The sequence below is a fragment of the Penicillium angulare genome (genome assembly GCF_028827245.1).
Source record: "Penicillium angulare strain IBT 27051 chromosome Unknown utg000004l_segment0_segment0, whole genome shotgun sequence".
Lineage (NCBI taxonomy): Eukaryota > Fungi > Ascomycota > Eurotiomycetes > Eurotiales > Aspergillaceae > Penicillium > Penicillium angulare.
Genome location: NW_026623163.1, coordinates 6032285 through 6047177, shown reverse-complemented (window position 1 = coordinate 6047177; position 14893 = coordinate 6032285). Strand labels below are relative to the sequence as shown.

The 14893-nt window shown below is 48.8% G+C and overlaps 5 protein-coding genes across 5 annotated transcripts; 1 reads left to right on the top strand and 4 right to left on the bottom strand.

Annotated features, from left to right (window-relative positions):
• Positions 1-488: 488 nt before the first annotated feature.
• On the top strand, positions 489-1175 carry N7478_006170 (uncharacterized protein; the record flags this gene model as incomplete). Its single annotated transcript, XM_056922384.1, has 1 exon — positions 489-1175. One exon carries the CDS (start codon positions 489-491, stop codon positions 1173-1175), a length of 687 nt encoding a protein of 228 aa, XP_056780421.1.
• A 1472-nt stretch (positions 1176-2647) lies between these two features.
• On the bottom strand, positions 2648-3169 carry N7478_006169 (uncharacterized protein; the record flags this gene model as incomplete). Its single annotated transcript, XM_056922383.1, has 2 exons — positions 2648-3008; positions 3126-3169. The coding sequence occupies 2 exons, from the start codon at positions 3167-3169 to the stop codon at positions 2648-2650; spliced, it is 405 nt and encodes a 134-aa protein (XP_056780420.1).
• Positions 3170-4266: 1097 nt separating this feature from the next.
• On the bottom strand, positions 4267-7559 carry spt5 (transcription elongation factor spt5; the record flags this gene model as incomplete). The annotated part of the gene is made up of 5 exons (XM_056922382.1): positions 4267-5050; positions 5104-5682; positions 5738-7206; positions 7269-7403; positions 7461-7559. The coding sequence occupies 5 exons, from the start codon at positions 7557-7559 to the stop codon at positions 4267-4269; spliced, it is 3066 nt and encodes a 1021-aa protein (XP_056780419.1).
• A 1004-nt stretch (positions 7560-8563) lies between these two features.
• N7478_006167 (putative acyl-CoA dehydrogenase) lies at positions 8564-10423 on the bottom strand (the record flags this gene model as incomplete). Its single annotated transcript, XM_056922381.1, has 4 exons — positions 8564-9799; positions 9868-10145; positions 10202-10213; positions 10309-10423. 4 exons carry the CDS (start codon positions 10421-10423, stop codon positions 8564-8566), a joined length of 1641 nt encoding a protein of 546 aa, XP_056780418.1.
• Positions 10424-11126: 703 nt separating this feature from the next.
• Positions 11127-14794, bottom strand: N7478_006166 (proteasome regulatory particle base subunit RPN2; the record flags this gene model as incomplete). The annotated part of the gene is made up of 5 exons (XM_056922380.1): positions 11127-11438; positions 11499-13724; positions 13780-14303; positions 14371-14540; positions 14655-14794. The coding sequence occupies 5 exons, from the start codon at positions 14792-14794 to the stop codon at positions 11127-11129; spliced, it is 3372 nt and encodes a 1123-aa protein (XP_056780417.1).
• Between the last annotated feature and the right edge of the window lie 99 nt (positions 14795-14893).

Sequence of the window (14893 nt, the reverse complement as noted above, 5' to 3'; positions counted from 1 at the left end):
GTATTAATGTAAATTTATTTTAATGTGGTTCTCCAGTCCCGTACATAGGCTTGCGAATTTGTTTTTTTGAAAATTCATTCACATCGAATAATTCCTCTTCATCTAATGGCCAAGGACTATTGGCTGTGGAGAAACCATCTGTTCCCTTTCGGTATTGTAGAGCTCTGCTGTCCCTTAACAGGGGGTTTCCTGCTGCTGCTATTTCCGGGTCCCAAAAAGGTTTTTGCGGTCCAGGCTACCTGCATAACCCCATGGATGTTTGATTGAAAGAATGGCAGGAAGGGATAGATGCCCGGGTATGCAAGATAAAGTAAGACAAGCTAGGTTTTCATAATTACGAACAGGATAACTCCGGCATGTTTCTCCCCGGCTTCTTTCTTACGGTTAACGTAAATTGAAGTAGCTTCAACCCGGGGTCCTGTTCTGCCTCTCCACAACTCATGTTTACTTCCTACTATCATCCCTTAGCATCCTACCTTCCCATCCTTATGTCGGACCAAGCAAATTCAAAAGAAGCCGCAAAATACCAAAAGCTCAATAGAAAATTGCAAAGACGCATCACTAAACGTGAAGATATCCATCTCTTGGCAGAGATTCTTTCGTGGGAGATTCAAAAGCTGGAACGAAGGCTCAAAAATCTCCCAGTCCCATCCAGCATAAATTCAGAGGCTAACAGTACTGAAGCTGACGATGCTTCATTGTCTCCTCGGGTTCATTTTGATGATGGGTCCACTGAAAGCCACGAACTCTTGGGCCACAGCGATACCGAATCAGAAAACCCTCCAAGAAAGGATTACACTGAGCCAATACCTATCATCAATGGCAGTGATTCTAAGGCGTCAGAAAGCCCTCTGGCCAAGTTGGTTAATAGCACTCATTATCCACCACCAGGTATCGATCTCGAAAGGCTAGTGTCATGGCAGATAGAAAGGCACTGTCAATGGGCCGGCAAATATGGTGCATGGGAATCCAAGGAGGAAATCCACACTGCACTCGATATACGGTCAGCCAGTGAACTAAAACTTGGAAAGCCATATGGCAAGAGAAACATCGAACTCAATCCCACAGGGCGTGAATACTACAGACACGGGTTCAAATGGGGTCGTCCTGCTGCAGCTCTTCTGGAAGCTTTTCACGAGTGCAATTGGCATTCATGCAAAGATCCCGCGAGATGAATGTTGTTGGATGAGCCACGGGCATATCTTGTCATCATGGAGAATTGGTATTTCACTTTGACAGTGGAGCAACAGAAAAAGCTCTCTTCGAGTGCTTGGGGCTGGGATGATCTCCCGGCGATTCATAATGCGAGATGGAATCATGCTTTCGTTTCACAGGCCCCTTATATGGGCATGATGGACATTCGTTTGTAGCTAATAATACTTTTCCAAGTTAGATAGGAGGTAGTTGACTCTCGGGGAGGGATTAAAATGACATTTCGCGTGCAATTCGATGAGGGGTGTTTTGGCTGGGTTTGTTTTTGGGGGGGGGGGGGGGTTTGAAGGCTCGAAATCGGATACAAATTGCTATCAAGCTCTAAATTCATATGTGGGTATCTTAGTCTCAGAATAAATGATGGACTTGAAGTTCCAAAACCATTGCATTCCATCTAATTGTCGATGAATCCTCATATATCTCCTTGGAGCGTTTAAAGATTCACTGTTCTCACAGACAAGTTTGTGCAAGTTTCATCACCGCAATATATAGGTATTACCACTATAATTTGCTGATCTGCTCATCCGCTCACCGCCAGTTCTGCACATGAGTGGGTTCAAAGTTTGCTGCAACAGGCACCCATGTCATTTCCATCTCTCACTCCGTGGCTTCAATGTTAGCTTCTCCATGCATCTTCATCACCACCACTGTTGATCGCTTCCACAGTCTCTTCCTAGAATCTCTACTCATCTACCAATATGTCCAGCGACATACAACTTACCGTTGTTATACAGAGACCGACTCTAAGGAGTTCAAAATATCGTCAGTAAAGCCCCTCATATCTTGCTCAATGTTTACATCAACTTACAAAAATTCAGGACCACCCCCCCTTTTATGGAATAGCCCCTCCATAAAAGTCGATCTTGAGCCCTCTGGAACAGAATATCTAATATCTAAATCTTTTTTATGCCGGCAATGCCCTTATTTTTATATTTCTATGCTTTAGCACAAGGCCCACAGTTATTATTTATAATCAAATTCAATAACACTTAGCCAAATTCCCCGTGGATCCTTTAACAAGATAAAAGAAAGGCAGTATTATTATAGTACAATTATACAGAGCATGCAGAGAAAATATGCACTAAAAGAGGATAAAGTAGCAAATCTGAAACAGTATTGGATTCGAACCAGTACATCAGAGCCAATTCTCAAAGACAATTCGTTCAAATTCGGACAACAACTTCATTTACAGGGGGGGAAACAAAACCTGTCATAAATTGTATTTCTTGAGAGTCAATCGGATCTGGGAGCGTTAACTTAACGATGTGGTTGGTTCTGCCGTTGGAGCCACGGGACATGCGTATTTGGTCTTTGAAAAGGACTCTGAGTTCCTTTAGAAGATCAAAGCCCAAATTAAACAGATCTTCAAGATACCCGAAGTCCTTATCTTTCATAAAAGGCAGCACCAGTGCCTGGGCTATGATCCTACGAACTGTTAGCCCCGAGGGTAAGAAGCTGGCTGGCTGGACGTATTTCGGGATAAAAATATCAGACCGGTTTTTTGGCCCAACCGCGGTCTTAAACTGACTGAGATGTCTTCTTCCATGCCATGAACATCAAACATATCGACGATTCTGCAGAATTCCAACACCCTTGTAATTTTGTCTCCCGCGTCTTCTGGAGGATCACTAGACACTCTGCCACGGTACAACCATTCTAAAAAGGCCTCGAAACTTCGAGGGGACACAACTCCATCGATCTCCTCCAAAGTCACTGCGCTTCTTTGTTTTCGATAAAGTTGCCGTTGAACATTTTTTGGAAGTGGGGGCACTGGTCGCAGAGGAGGTCCATTGAAACTATGTATTCATTGTTGGGGGATCCAATGCATATCTTGACTCTGGGTCCATTGTACAACGGCAATATTCTTGAACAATGAGCAAAGTTTGAAAAAGAACATCGATAAATTTACTTACGATTTCGCAAAGCTCGAGGGCTTAGCATCGTCGGATACTGTCATTTTGAAATTGACGATATGGGTGTCGGAATTGGTGAAGCTCATGGTGTTTATCTCAGGTAGCGGGGAGTATGATCTTTGAAAACTGCCTTCGATGGGTTTTCCGCCGTGTACGCGTCAATATGGTGTCATGCAAACGAACTCTGCTTTTCTGTTTGAGGCATTAGAATATCACAAAAATACTATCTAAGTCCATCCTAGGCGAAGCATAAAAAATAAGACGAAAAAAATGGAGCAGTGGCGACTCGAACGCCAGACCTCTCGCAATTCAGTTGCAAAGCGAGCGCTACTACCAACTGAGCTACAGCCCCTATTAGTAACAGTCGACCAACGTCGTGTAATATGATCATAGAATTCTTTCCCTATAACTAATCTGCATTCACATTGCACATGTGCATATGGATAGACCCAAAAAGCATGAGGCTCTAATCAGAATATCGCTTCCCACTGTAGATACCGCTAGGTCTTTACTAATCTGACTCTCAGAAATTAGAATTCTAAGGTTGCCCAGGTGAGCGATCGTAAACCTTGGAATAATTGTACGTGTATGATGTCCAATCGCAGCAAAAAATTGTGTGTAGGCTACTATTGATATATACTAGATACAACAACTTGAAGGCAGAAATCCCATCCGTAATGGATTAAGGACGGTCAAACTTTTCAAATTCCGATTTATATTGGCGTTGAAATGATTTATCCATTAAATTATATATTAGTACATCATCGCGTAGTACACAGATCAAATACTAGTATGATCCTACAGGATATTAGAGATCTTTAATTGGGCTCACTGGAGTTTGCATTGGTGGATTACTCCAAGGTTTCATCATTGATCTTCGAGTTATACTATGTACCTATCCAATCTTCAGCCCATCCTTGAAAGGCTTTTTACGATTTCTTAGTGGATACTACATCTGGAGATTTCCTTTCAAATGAAGCGTTATTTGCTGTGCTAAAGAAATTACATTTGGTTCAAAGTAGAGTACATATGCGAAGCCAACCCAGTTCCCTCTGATATCTAGTGACCATGCGGATTTGACAAGTTTTTGGAGTGTCGAGAGATAATAAATAATGTGAATGAAATTGTCAAAGTCCAAAATTTACGGACTCGGTGTGCCTTCATCATAACGCGGGCCAGCATCATCATCACCATAACCTGCTCCAGGTGTCTCAGCAGCACCGCCCAGTGCAGGGGTGGGTGCATCATACGCAGCAGGTGTAGGTGCATCATAACCGCGCCTTGGGTTAGCGCCCGGGGTTGGAGCGCTGAAAGCTCCTCCGGGTGTAGGAGCATTGTCGGCCCAAGCACCGGGAGTTGGCGCAGAGGCGCCAGGAGTAGGAGCACCGTATGCACCAGGGGTAGGTGCAGAATAACCACCGGGAGTGGGGGCATCATCGTAGTCACGCTGGTCTCGGCCATTTGGTAAACCGCCCCAGGCAGGTGTGCGGTTACCAGCAGGAGGAGCAGCGCTGGCGCCGGCGCCTCCCCAAGCTGGGGTACGAGATCCTGAGGCAAATGCGTCATAGCCTGAGCTAGTGTCATATGGCGTGCGTGAGCCAGAGTTCCAGGCAGGGGTTCGGTTGCCAATGCCACCATAAGCAGTCCGGTTTCCATCCCCGTAGGCAGTACGACTTCCGTCGCCGTAAGAGGTGCGGTTTCCGTCGTTCTTCCAGGCAGGCGTACGCGATCCACTCACACCAGACCAAGCTGGAGTGCGGGCAGAAGATGCTCCTCCCCAAGCTGGAGTTCTCGAAGAATCTCCGCCAGACATAGGGGTACGGCCCCCTTGCCACCCTCCGCCTCTGGAAGGAGGAGCGCCTCCATATGGGACACGCGATCCTCCCCTGCCACGTCCCATATCCAGTGGTTGTTTTGAGATTGGGCTGTTGAATATTAGCAACTATATTCCGCAAGAAAAATGGAATAAATGACTCACTCTTTTGGCGCTAAAATATCTCGTTGGATGAGAACAGGCTTGTTTGATGTGTAAAGCTCAACCTGGGCAGTCTTATCATCGGCATCTCGAACAATACCGACCAGACCCTTGAAACGACCCTTGCGAACTTGGACAGTTTTCCCGATTAACCGATCCCGACCACGCTGAGGAGGTGGCATCGCACCGTTGCCACGGCCACCAGGGCGTTGCGCTGCGATGGCAGGATTCATCTTGGTCAGATCTGGACCTGTAGGACGACCACCTCGAGCGGAGACAGTAACAACATTTGTTGTTCGAACTACAGAGATACCTGCATTTTCGGCCTGAGCCTTATTGTGCAAGAAGAGGAACGAGCGATAGATATGGCGAATGACACCACTCCTCTGCTCTCCTTGAACTTCGCGAACAGTATCGCCATGTCGAATCTCTGCGCCATTGTTATCTGTAGCCACAGCGTCTCGACGAGGAGTTATTTTGTTGGCAATCTGGGTAGGCAGAATGTTGCGAACAGAGCCATTCTGATCCACAACGCGAAGGGACTCGCGGTCGACCTTGATAACACATCCAACGGTAGCAGCACTATGGTAGGGTTAGCGAAGAAGAAAAGGAATTAGAAATGAGGAACATCACTTACTCAAGTTGCACCAGGTCGTGAACGTCATAAATACCAAGCTGTCCATCAGCAGCCATCTCCGCCGAAAGACGAAGATCTTTACTGAAGACAGTGATCTCTTGCATGCTCATATCACTAAGCAGGGTAACAGTGTCGTCCTTGACTTGAACCACCATACCCAACTCATTTTGGTAACGGCTACCTCCAATGACCTTGACATGGTCACCTTCACGGAAACGCTTACGGAGCGTTCGAACGGGAGCATCAATGGTTTGCCCGGCGAGATCGCCTTCAGTTACTTGCAATGAGACAATCTCACCCCGAGTAGAAACGGTTTTACCAATTAAACCCTGTTGCTCGCCTCGGTAGACCTCTACAGGGTCACCGGGTTGGTAAGCGTCTTCAGCATTAGCATTCTTGAGGGAGTCAGCCAAAGATGCCAGATCCAGGTTGGCAGCACCATCCTCTCCGCCACGGGCAAACATGGTCACCTCCTCCAAGCGCGGGTTGACGTTCTTGGTAAGCAAGTGTGAAATTCGCACATCCTTAATGAGGAATCCGTCAATGTAATTTTCATTGAGATAATTCCATGACTTGCCGCCCAGTCCTGATGTAGCAGAAAGATATTTTGCGTGCTTCCTCTTTGCCTCTGCTTCGCTGAACAGACGCTGAGGCGGGCGAATGGCGCTTGCAGCAGTTCGCTTCCGCTTAGGGTCAACCATAGCGGCCGAGTCATCATTCATCCCGTAATCAAGTCGGGGAACAAGTCGTACAGTCACATTGAGGCCGTTTGTCTCAACCTCCTCGATCTGGGCGAGATCATCATGGTATTTGCCACGCTTCATTCGAACCCATCCACCTGGGTTAAGTTCTTCTGATTTTTGGACCCGAAGGAGATCAGGCATCTCCTTAACCGGGACTAGTGTCAATTTTTGAGATGGATAATAGAAGTTGATGCCCTCAAGGCCATCGGTGACATCAGGTTGTCTGCGTGCCTCACAGTAGAACCAACCTTGCATGATGTTACCACGTTCAAATGCCGAAATGATACGGATCGGGTTGCGCGAGCCAGCTGGGCGCTCCTCAATGCGCTTCTGAATAGAGTAAACAACCTCTCGCTCCTTGCCTGGTTTACAACGACCACCCCAGATACTAGGGTCTTCAACACTTGGGAGAAGTAGACGTTTAGGGACCACAAGGGCATCGGTTGCTGCTGCACGGTTTCGACCATAACGCTCCTTGAGCATCTGCGCTTGCTTCTCTGCATCCATTGTCGCATCCAGCTCACGCTGGCGATCGAGCTGTCGGTGACGGCGGTCATCTGTCTCTGCACCGGCGGGTAGTGCATCAAGATCGTCGGGGTGCATTTCTGTACCAAACTCGGCGAGCTCATCCTCGTCCTCTTCGGCTTCATCTTCTTCCTCGTCGACACCAGCCTCCTCCTCGAAGAAATTGTGGACACCCCCTCTTCTGCGCTTGCGTGGACGCTCCTAATAGAAAGCCAGATGTTAGTAATGGCCTTTGCTGCTCAGAGATAGCGTCGGGTATTTACCACTGCGTCCTCCTCCTCTGCATCATCTTCATCATCATCATCATTTGCTTCGGCGCCATCATCATCGTCGCCGTTTTGGTCTTCGTCTTCGTCTTCGTCATTCGCACCATGGTAACCCTTGCCAGCTTTTGGTGGCTATGTATTGTGGTTTCGTTAGTGTCATCTCGTAGCTTGCCATTGGAGGTTACTGACCTGAGGCTCCTCGGCATCGGAATCATCTATAGGGGCGGGGTTGAAGTCATCCTCTTCCTCGTCGGACCCAAAGTCCTGGTTGAGCAGATTCGAAGACATTCTGTTCGGTAGGTATCGGGATCAAAGAATCGAGATGTGGTAACAAAGACACAGCAGGGCGTGTAAATAGTCCAGCCGGCGCGTGGGAATCCCGAATAGAAGGGTTGTCCAATTCAAAGGATTTGATGATTGGGATTATCAGAATCGAGAATACCAACGCAAGGAGCACAGTGATCCTGCGGTATATGCGGGCAGGTCACCGAGCGACAGGGTGTAGATTGGACACGGTCGCAAGTCCGATTTCGCGAAAGGGAAGGGAAAAGAAGACAATGATTGAGACACAGCAAGCCGGGGAGACGGATGGGTTTTATACCCAATATGCTGGCTGTGTCGGGTGAGGTCAGGTAGACTGGGGAGCTAATCTTAAAGTGAGGCAGTTCGCGGCGAAAGTCAAGGTCAGAGGGCTGCGCAGTTGGTCTTTGTACCCACCCGGATATACTATGTTTACTGCACATGCGCCTCAGTTGCTTTACTACTATGCTTTGAATCGCATTCTTAGGCAAAAATGGTACGAACAGCAATTTTTGTACGGATAATAAGTCCGAGAGTAGAAATATTCAAACATGTACCTCGAATTTTAGATGTTTCTCTATTCATTTCCCAGCCAGTTACAACTTTGACTCCATCCGATGCTGCTCCTATTACTATAAACTTTCAATCTATCATTGCCAAGTCGCTTTATCCCCAATCCCGGCTTTGAAGTAAGCTCCAAGTTTTCAGTCTAGGTGTCTAACAGGAAAGTGTACCAATATTATGTGGAAATCGATTTATTCTCGTAGAAAGTTAGATCATTTATAATCTATCGTGAAGGCCAAAAGCAAGTATGCACAGTCGACGGTATATCGTACAAGACAAGATGAAAAGGAAATGCGTCGCACCGGACGGGATATCTAGCCAGAATGAAAGAAACGAAAAAAAGACCCAAAAGTTCGAAATTGCCATAATGCAAAGATGACCAAGAGAAAAGAAACGGAGCAGATATGGCACCAAGGATATATGATCCCTTAAAGTTTCATGCCAAACATCTCGTAAACTTTTAGACTCTGGCGCATGCTCAGGTCCAACATGATCTCCTCGCTTCCACCGGGGATAGCATATGCACGAACATCACGGTACAGTCTCTCGACCTTGCCGCCTTGTCCACCACGGCTGTAGCTGAGACCACCGAAGATCTGACTAGCTTCACGAGCACAGAACTCAAAGGTTTGTGTGGACTGGGCCTTCAGACCAGCAATGGCACCACCCAGCTTGAGCATAGCTTCGGTTTCCTCCATGCACTGAGCCTGGAAGATAATGTTCTCCATCCAGTTGTAGGTGGCCTCGATTTGGCGGGCCATGTGCGCAAGCTTCATACGGATGACCGGGTGTTCAATCAAGGGCTTTCCAAAAGTCTTTCGCTTGTGGGCATACTTCATAGCCTCCTCGTAGCAGACTCGGGAGAAGCGAACACACTGGATGACAATACCAATACGCTCGTGGTTGAAGTTGGTCATGATGACCTTGAAACCCTGGTTCTCCTTTCCAATGATGTTCTCAACGGGGACCTTGACGTCCTCGAAGGTGACATAGGTAGTACCACTGCTCAGCACACCCTGGCAGTCCATGCGACGAGTGCTGACACCACCGGCCTCACGCTCAATAAGCAGAACGCTGAGACCGTTCATACCGGGCTTGCCCGTGCGCACAGCAGTGGTGAAATAGTCGGCCCAAATACCGTTTGTGATCCACTTCTTCTCACCATTAACAATGTAGTGCTTGCCATCCTCGCTAAGCTTGGCCTCACAGCCAAGGTTCGCAACGTCACTACCAGCATCTGGCTCAGTGATAGCCAAGCAAATACGCTTGTCACCGGCCAAGATGCCAGGCAGGATACGCTGTAGCAGCTCCTTCTTGCCGTGCTTCACCAGGGGTGGGCAACCAATACCGAAACCACCAACCAGGTTCCACACGAGCCCACCGCTACCAGCGCGGGAGAGCTCGTCGGTCAACAGCATCTCGTGGAACTGATCCCAGCGCTCTGCCGGTACGGACTTAACACGGTATTGGCAGTACTCCTTGGGGTAATTTTCACCCAACAGACCCGCCAAGTAACCGCGCTCACCCATCTGTTTGTAAATATGGCTGGGGACTTCCTTGCCCTCATCCCACTCATGGACGTAGGGCTCGATCTCGCTTTCAACCCATTCGCGAACCTCCTGGCGGAGAGCGGCATGAGTCTCGTTAAAGTATGGGGAGGAGTACTAAAATCAAATCGCGTACAAGTCAATACATGAGCTTCCCTTTCTGAGTGCTGGAGAAAATAACTTACACCCTGGTACCAAGCAGGGTCGGCGAATGGAACCAGATCACCAAAAGGCTCCTGTGGTTCAGCAGTAGCCTTAGGCTTGTAGCTGCCCGGGGCAAGCTCAGGCGTTGGCTCAGCTTTGGGGGCGGGAGCTGGGTCAGCAGCTGGCGCGGGCGCCGGTGTGGCCTTCTTGGTGTCCAATGAACCAATTTGTAGCTGACCCTTGTGCTTCTTCAAGACTCCCTCATTGTGATACTTCCAGAACTGCTTTGAAGCATCCTTTCCAGCGACTCGTTGGAGAACTGTGATATTGTCAGAATAAAATTCATCGGAGTTCGGCCGGGGGCCAATGACGCACTCTTCTTCCCGCCTAGAGATCGTTCGTTAGCTCATTTCTCTCTCTCCCTCGTGCTCACGACCGGAAAAGTCGCGGAACACAAATGTATTAACTTGCGGAATACGTACCTGGATGTTCATCTTGGAACTTGGAGACATCGTAAACGTCCTCGTCGATCACAATGTAGAGGCTGTCGCCTTTACTGTGGGCAGCCACGTCTTCTTTGGTGAATGTCTTCGACATCGCGGCTTTATATAATAGGCAGGGGGTAGTATAATTATCGCGCAAATGCACGCGAGAAAAAAATTTGGTAAGAGAATGGACGAGAGACAAAGAATGTATGGGGAAGAAAGAAAAAAAGAAGTCCGGGGTAGATGGAGCGCGCGTGCTATATACGTCGGGGGCTTGATACTAAATCTAGAAAAGCCCCCGTGGTCAGGATGTCCACTTTCTTAGTTTGCAATGGGGGCCTCGGAAGAATAACTCGTGCTTTTCGGTGTGAATCTGATCTTCAGCTGCTTTTCGGTCGCTGATCGAGTCGGTCATCGCCGAATCTCCGCCACTTGATTGGCCGATAGTGCGTCATAGCAGCAGCCACCACATGCCGAGGCCGGATGCTGACATAATATAATCGCATGTGAACGCGTGCGAACATGGGTTCCATTGATGGACAAACTATATGGGAAATACGGAGTAGTGAAGCTATAGTTACGGAGGAAGATAGGCCAGAATAAGCCTTATTCAACCCTAGGATACATGTTCAATACAGCTGCAAGTAATAAAGTAAATAAAAGTAATCAATCTACAGCTCTTCCATTAAAAAGCGTAAACAAAATGCTTCATATCTCAAGCGGCGGGAACCGCACTACCAATATATCAGGTTCCGAACACCCGATAGCTCTAGTAATACATCTAGCAGTAAAGTATTCATATTTCACAAATCCCTTCACTCATCCTCTCCATCTGTCTCGTATGTGAAGTCATCTGGAAGAGGGGCATCCTCCGCACCTTCATCATCTTCATCTGCGGCCGTGAGAACACCTGCCGCTGCAGCGGCACCAGTGCTCGACATCGCAGCCCGAGCACCGGCTCTTTGAGGTGTTTGTAGAGCAGCAGTGCCGATGGCAGCTTGAAGACGGTCTTGGAGGGTCTCAGCAGCAGGTGCCGGTTGACGGACCTCCTTGCTAGCCTTCAGTTCAACGATCTCTCGAGGCTCCTCGGGTTGTTTGTCGAGGACAACGACGACACCTCCGGTAGGCTGTAAGAATGAAAAGTTAGCATTTGTTTCTTTTAAACTATAGAAAGCGAAAGCACATACCCTCTTAACAGGCTCGTACCGCGGGTCGGGGAAAGTGAGGTATTTGAGCTGCGTGGGCAATACTCTTGACATATTGTCCAGCTCGTACCCAACCTTCTCCCGCTCGGCCTTCTTCTTCTGTGTCTCTCCAGTAGACTTCTCGCCTTCTTTAGGTTCTTCACCCTCCTGAGCAACGGCCTCCTCTGTGTCCATCTTCTCTGGCAATTGGTCTGACACCTTGGGGGTGGTCGGCGTTTGATCAATATCCATACTCTCGCGGCGAGCCTGCTTCTCCCGACGCTGTGCACGACGCTTGGCCTGGGCAGTTGTGGAGAGGACAGCGGTCTTCACCTTCTCTGGGGCTTCCTCGGTCTTAACCTGCTGCTCGGGGGGATAGTCGAACAGGCTAGGGCGGGTGTTGCTGTGGAACTTGAAGTAGGGCACCTCCAACTTCTGATCCACTCCGATCACAGAGGTGGGAGCAAAACTGAGGGACAGGAAGTGGGTGAGAGGGAACCAGTACCAGTATTGCACGAAAACAGCAGCACCGACAATACCAGGCATGTTCAGGTTACCTGTCTGCGTCTGCAAGCTGATAGTGCAGTTACGGCCACCAGCATCAATGATACCAAGAGCAATAGCACAACCGAACTTGGCCATCGCATCTTCGTGGCGGTCGCCAATCATCTTCATCATGGCTTTGCGTAGACTGGTAACACGAGGGTTCATAGCCTCGTTCTGTTGAACGAGAACCATGGCCAAAGAAATAAGAGCACCTTGGCGAACAAAGTCCGTGGAGTCCTTGAGCATTGGCTCTAAAAGGTCAATGGCCTCATCTAATCCAGTTCCAGCGCAAGAGATACCAAGGGCCATGGCGGCACCATAGCGGACATGTGGGTTGTAAGACTCAGAGAGAAGTTCGACCATTCGAGGAACACTCTGGTGCTTGCGGAACAAGATGAAACCCAAGCTCAGAACTGCAACTCGTCGCACATCATCATTGACGTCGCTAACGGCCACATGAAGTAGCTTGCGAACAGCCTTGTTGCTACCGCTACCGCAGTATGCCAGAGCGATGGTCATAATACCACCGTAACGGAGTGTTGGGTCGGGGTCACCAAGGAGACCGTTGATCAACTCATCCGCAGCCTCCTGGCGACCGTACATGATAAGAGCCATACCCATGGCCAAACCACGGACGATCTTCTCGTGCTGAGTGTCATGGGCGTATTGAATCATGTCCTCCAATGCCTTCATGTTGCCAGTTCCCAGCATCACGAGACCCATAGCAAGACCAACGGCTTCGCCATTGAGGGCAGAGTCGGTGTATAGAACGTTTCGAAGGTCCTCATAAATACCCTCGTCGCCAGTAGCCATACCTGCCACACCTAGACCCAAAGCACCACCATGTTGAACAACCTCCTCAGTGGCCTTCTTGAAGTGATCGCGGATAAGATCCACGGCCATACCACCGTGATTGGCGTAAATAAGGCCAAAGGCGTAGAGGGAACCACCTTGGCTGTAGACAGAGCCCGATCCACCGACACCAGCAATGTGCTCACGGGGCAAGTAGGGCTGCAGAAGCTTCTGGCCCTGGCTCAAGTTACCGCGGTGAATGACACCCAGTGCGGCAGTAGCCGTGAACTTAGACCAATTGACAGCCTTTCCAAGCCACTCCAAATTATCACGGAAGAATTTGTCGTGAGTTGTACCCGCGTGCATGAAGGCATTTGAAAGAGTGACTGCAGTGTGAAAAATTGAGTTCCTTGCCTCAAGACTGTCACGAATCTTATTCAAAATGGCGATATCGGCTTTGTTGCTTCGGTAAAGGAATTCAAGATTCAACTGAATGGTCTTGATACCATCCAGAATTGAAAGGATATTCTTAAATGCAGTGCGTGCGTCATCTGGAGTCTCCTCTGATTGACGAGAGCTTGACTGGTCCTGAAGCAATGCGTCCGACTCCCTAGGCTCTCTGTGGGCATTCTCCTTGTCGGCTTCGTCTTCTGGTACAAGCTCGGCGATTTCTTGGCGAACCTTTTGAAGGAACTCTTGGGTGCTGTTATCGTAGAGGTCAAAGGAAATTTGGTAAGCGACAGCCAGAGATCGGGGGTCACCCTTCTCAACAAGCTGGCGCAGGATAACGGACGCCATCGAGTGCTCATTAAGGTATACAACGCACTTGGCGATGGAGAAATAATCGGGTGCCGGGATTTCGTTAAGGAGCTCCAGAATAAGTTTCAAGATCTATATTGAACGAAAGTTAGCTCAGTTTGCAGTTTCGAAGAATCAATGAACTGACCTCGTTACGGAAAGCCCGCTCCTGGACAATGCCCATGCAAATATCCAAGACATACTCCATTAACTCCTCGCTGCGACGAGATTCACCCTCCTGCTTCTTCTCGTCCTCGCTGGCGCGAATGATGGCCATACGCAGAACCTCTAAACTTTTGGCCTCGATGGCGATTCCAATGACCTGGCGGTAGCGCTTCTGGCGGAAACATTCCTCAAACAGTCGCTCAATGACAGTCTGTAATTGTCCCTGAACACCACGCTTCAAGACCAATGGAGTCTCCTCATGCTGAACGCTAGTATCGTCGCCTCCGGGGTGGGCGGCGTCAATGCCGGGTACTTCTTGGCGTGATAGCAAGGACTTAGAAGGCAAAGCAGACTTAGAGAACGGTGTAATAGGAGATGTCAGGCTTGCTGATGTGCTTGTGGCCCCGTCGCCGGATGCAGGGAAGGACTGGTTCAGGGCGGCAGAGTGGTCGCCGGCGCTTGGTTTCTGGGCGGCGGATAGGGAGATAAAAGTATCCACGCATTTAGCTTAAGAAACAAAACCCCTGTTAGCAAGCAAATCATAGCTATGTATTGAATGTCCTTCCAGGCTTACCGATAATGGTCTCCTCATACTCGCCACCGTTGTCAAGCTTGAACAACTTGCCCGCACCCAGAGCAAGGACCATGCTCTCATTATATTCCTGCAAGTGATAGTATACCTTCGAGGCAACTAGAGCCGCGAGTTCACGTTCTGAGAATGATTCATCTTCGTATAAAGCCTCACTAGATGGATGAATGGTGATGTCAGAGCTGCAGATGGGGTACCTCGGGGGAAGTCGCATTCATAGGGACCAAAGATGCCAGAACAGAGCAATTCAACACGATGAGTTTACTTACATTTCAGGAACGGCATTCACGACTTCTGTCCAGAGCAGATCGATCTGGGAATCTAATGATTTCAAAGCAAAGACCTTGAGCTCCGGGTCTGGCTCGGAAAGGAAGCCGACCAGACCGGCGGCCGAAATGACTCCAACCATTGTGATTGAATTAGATGGCTAGCGCCCAAGTGTGGAGGATGAAGCTCAAGCTCCGATAATGATGCTGTTGAAGTGACGAAGCAATGTCGCCCAAGAGGG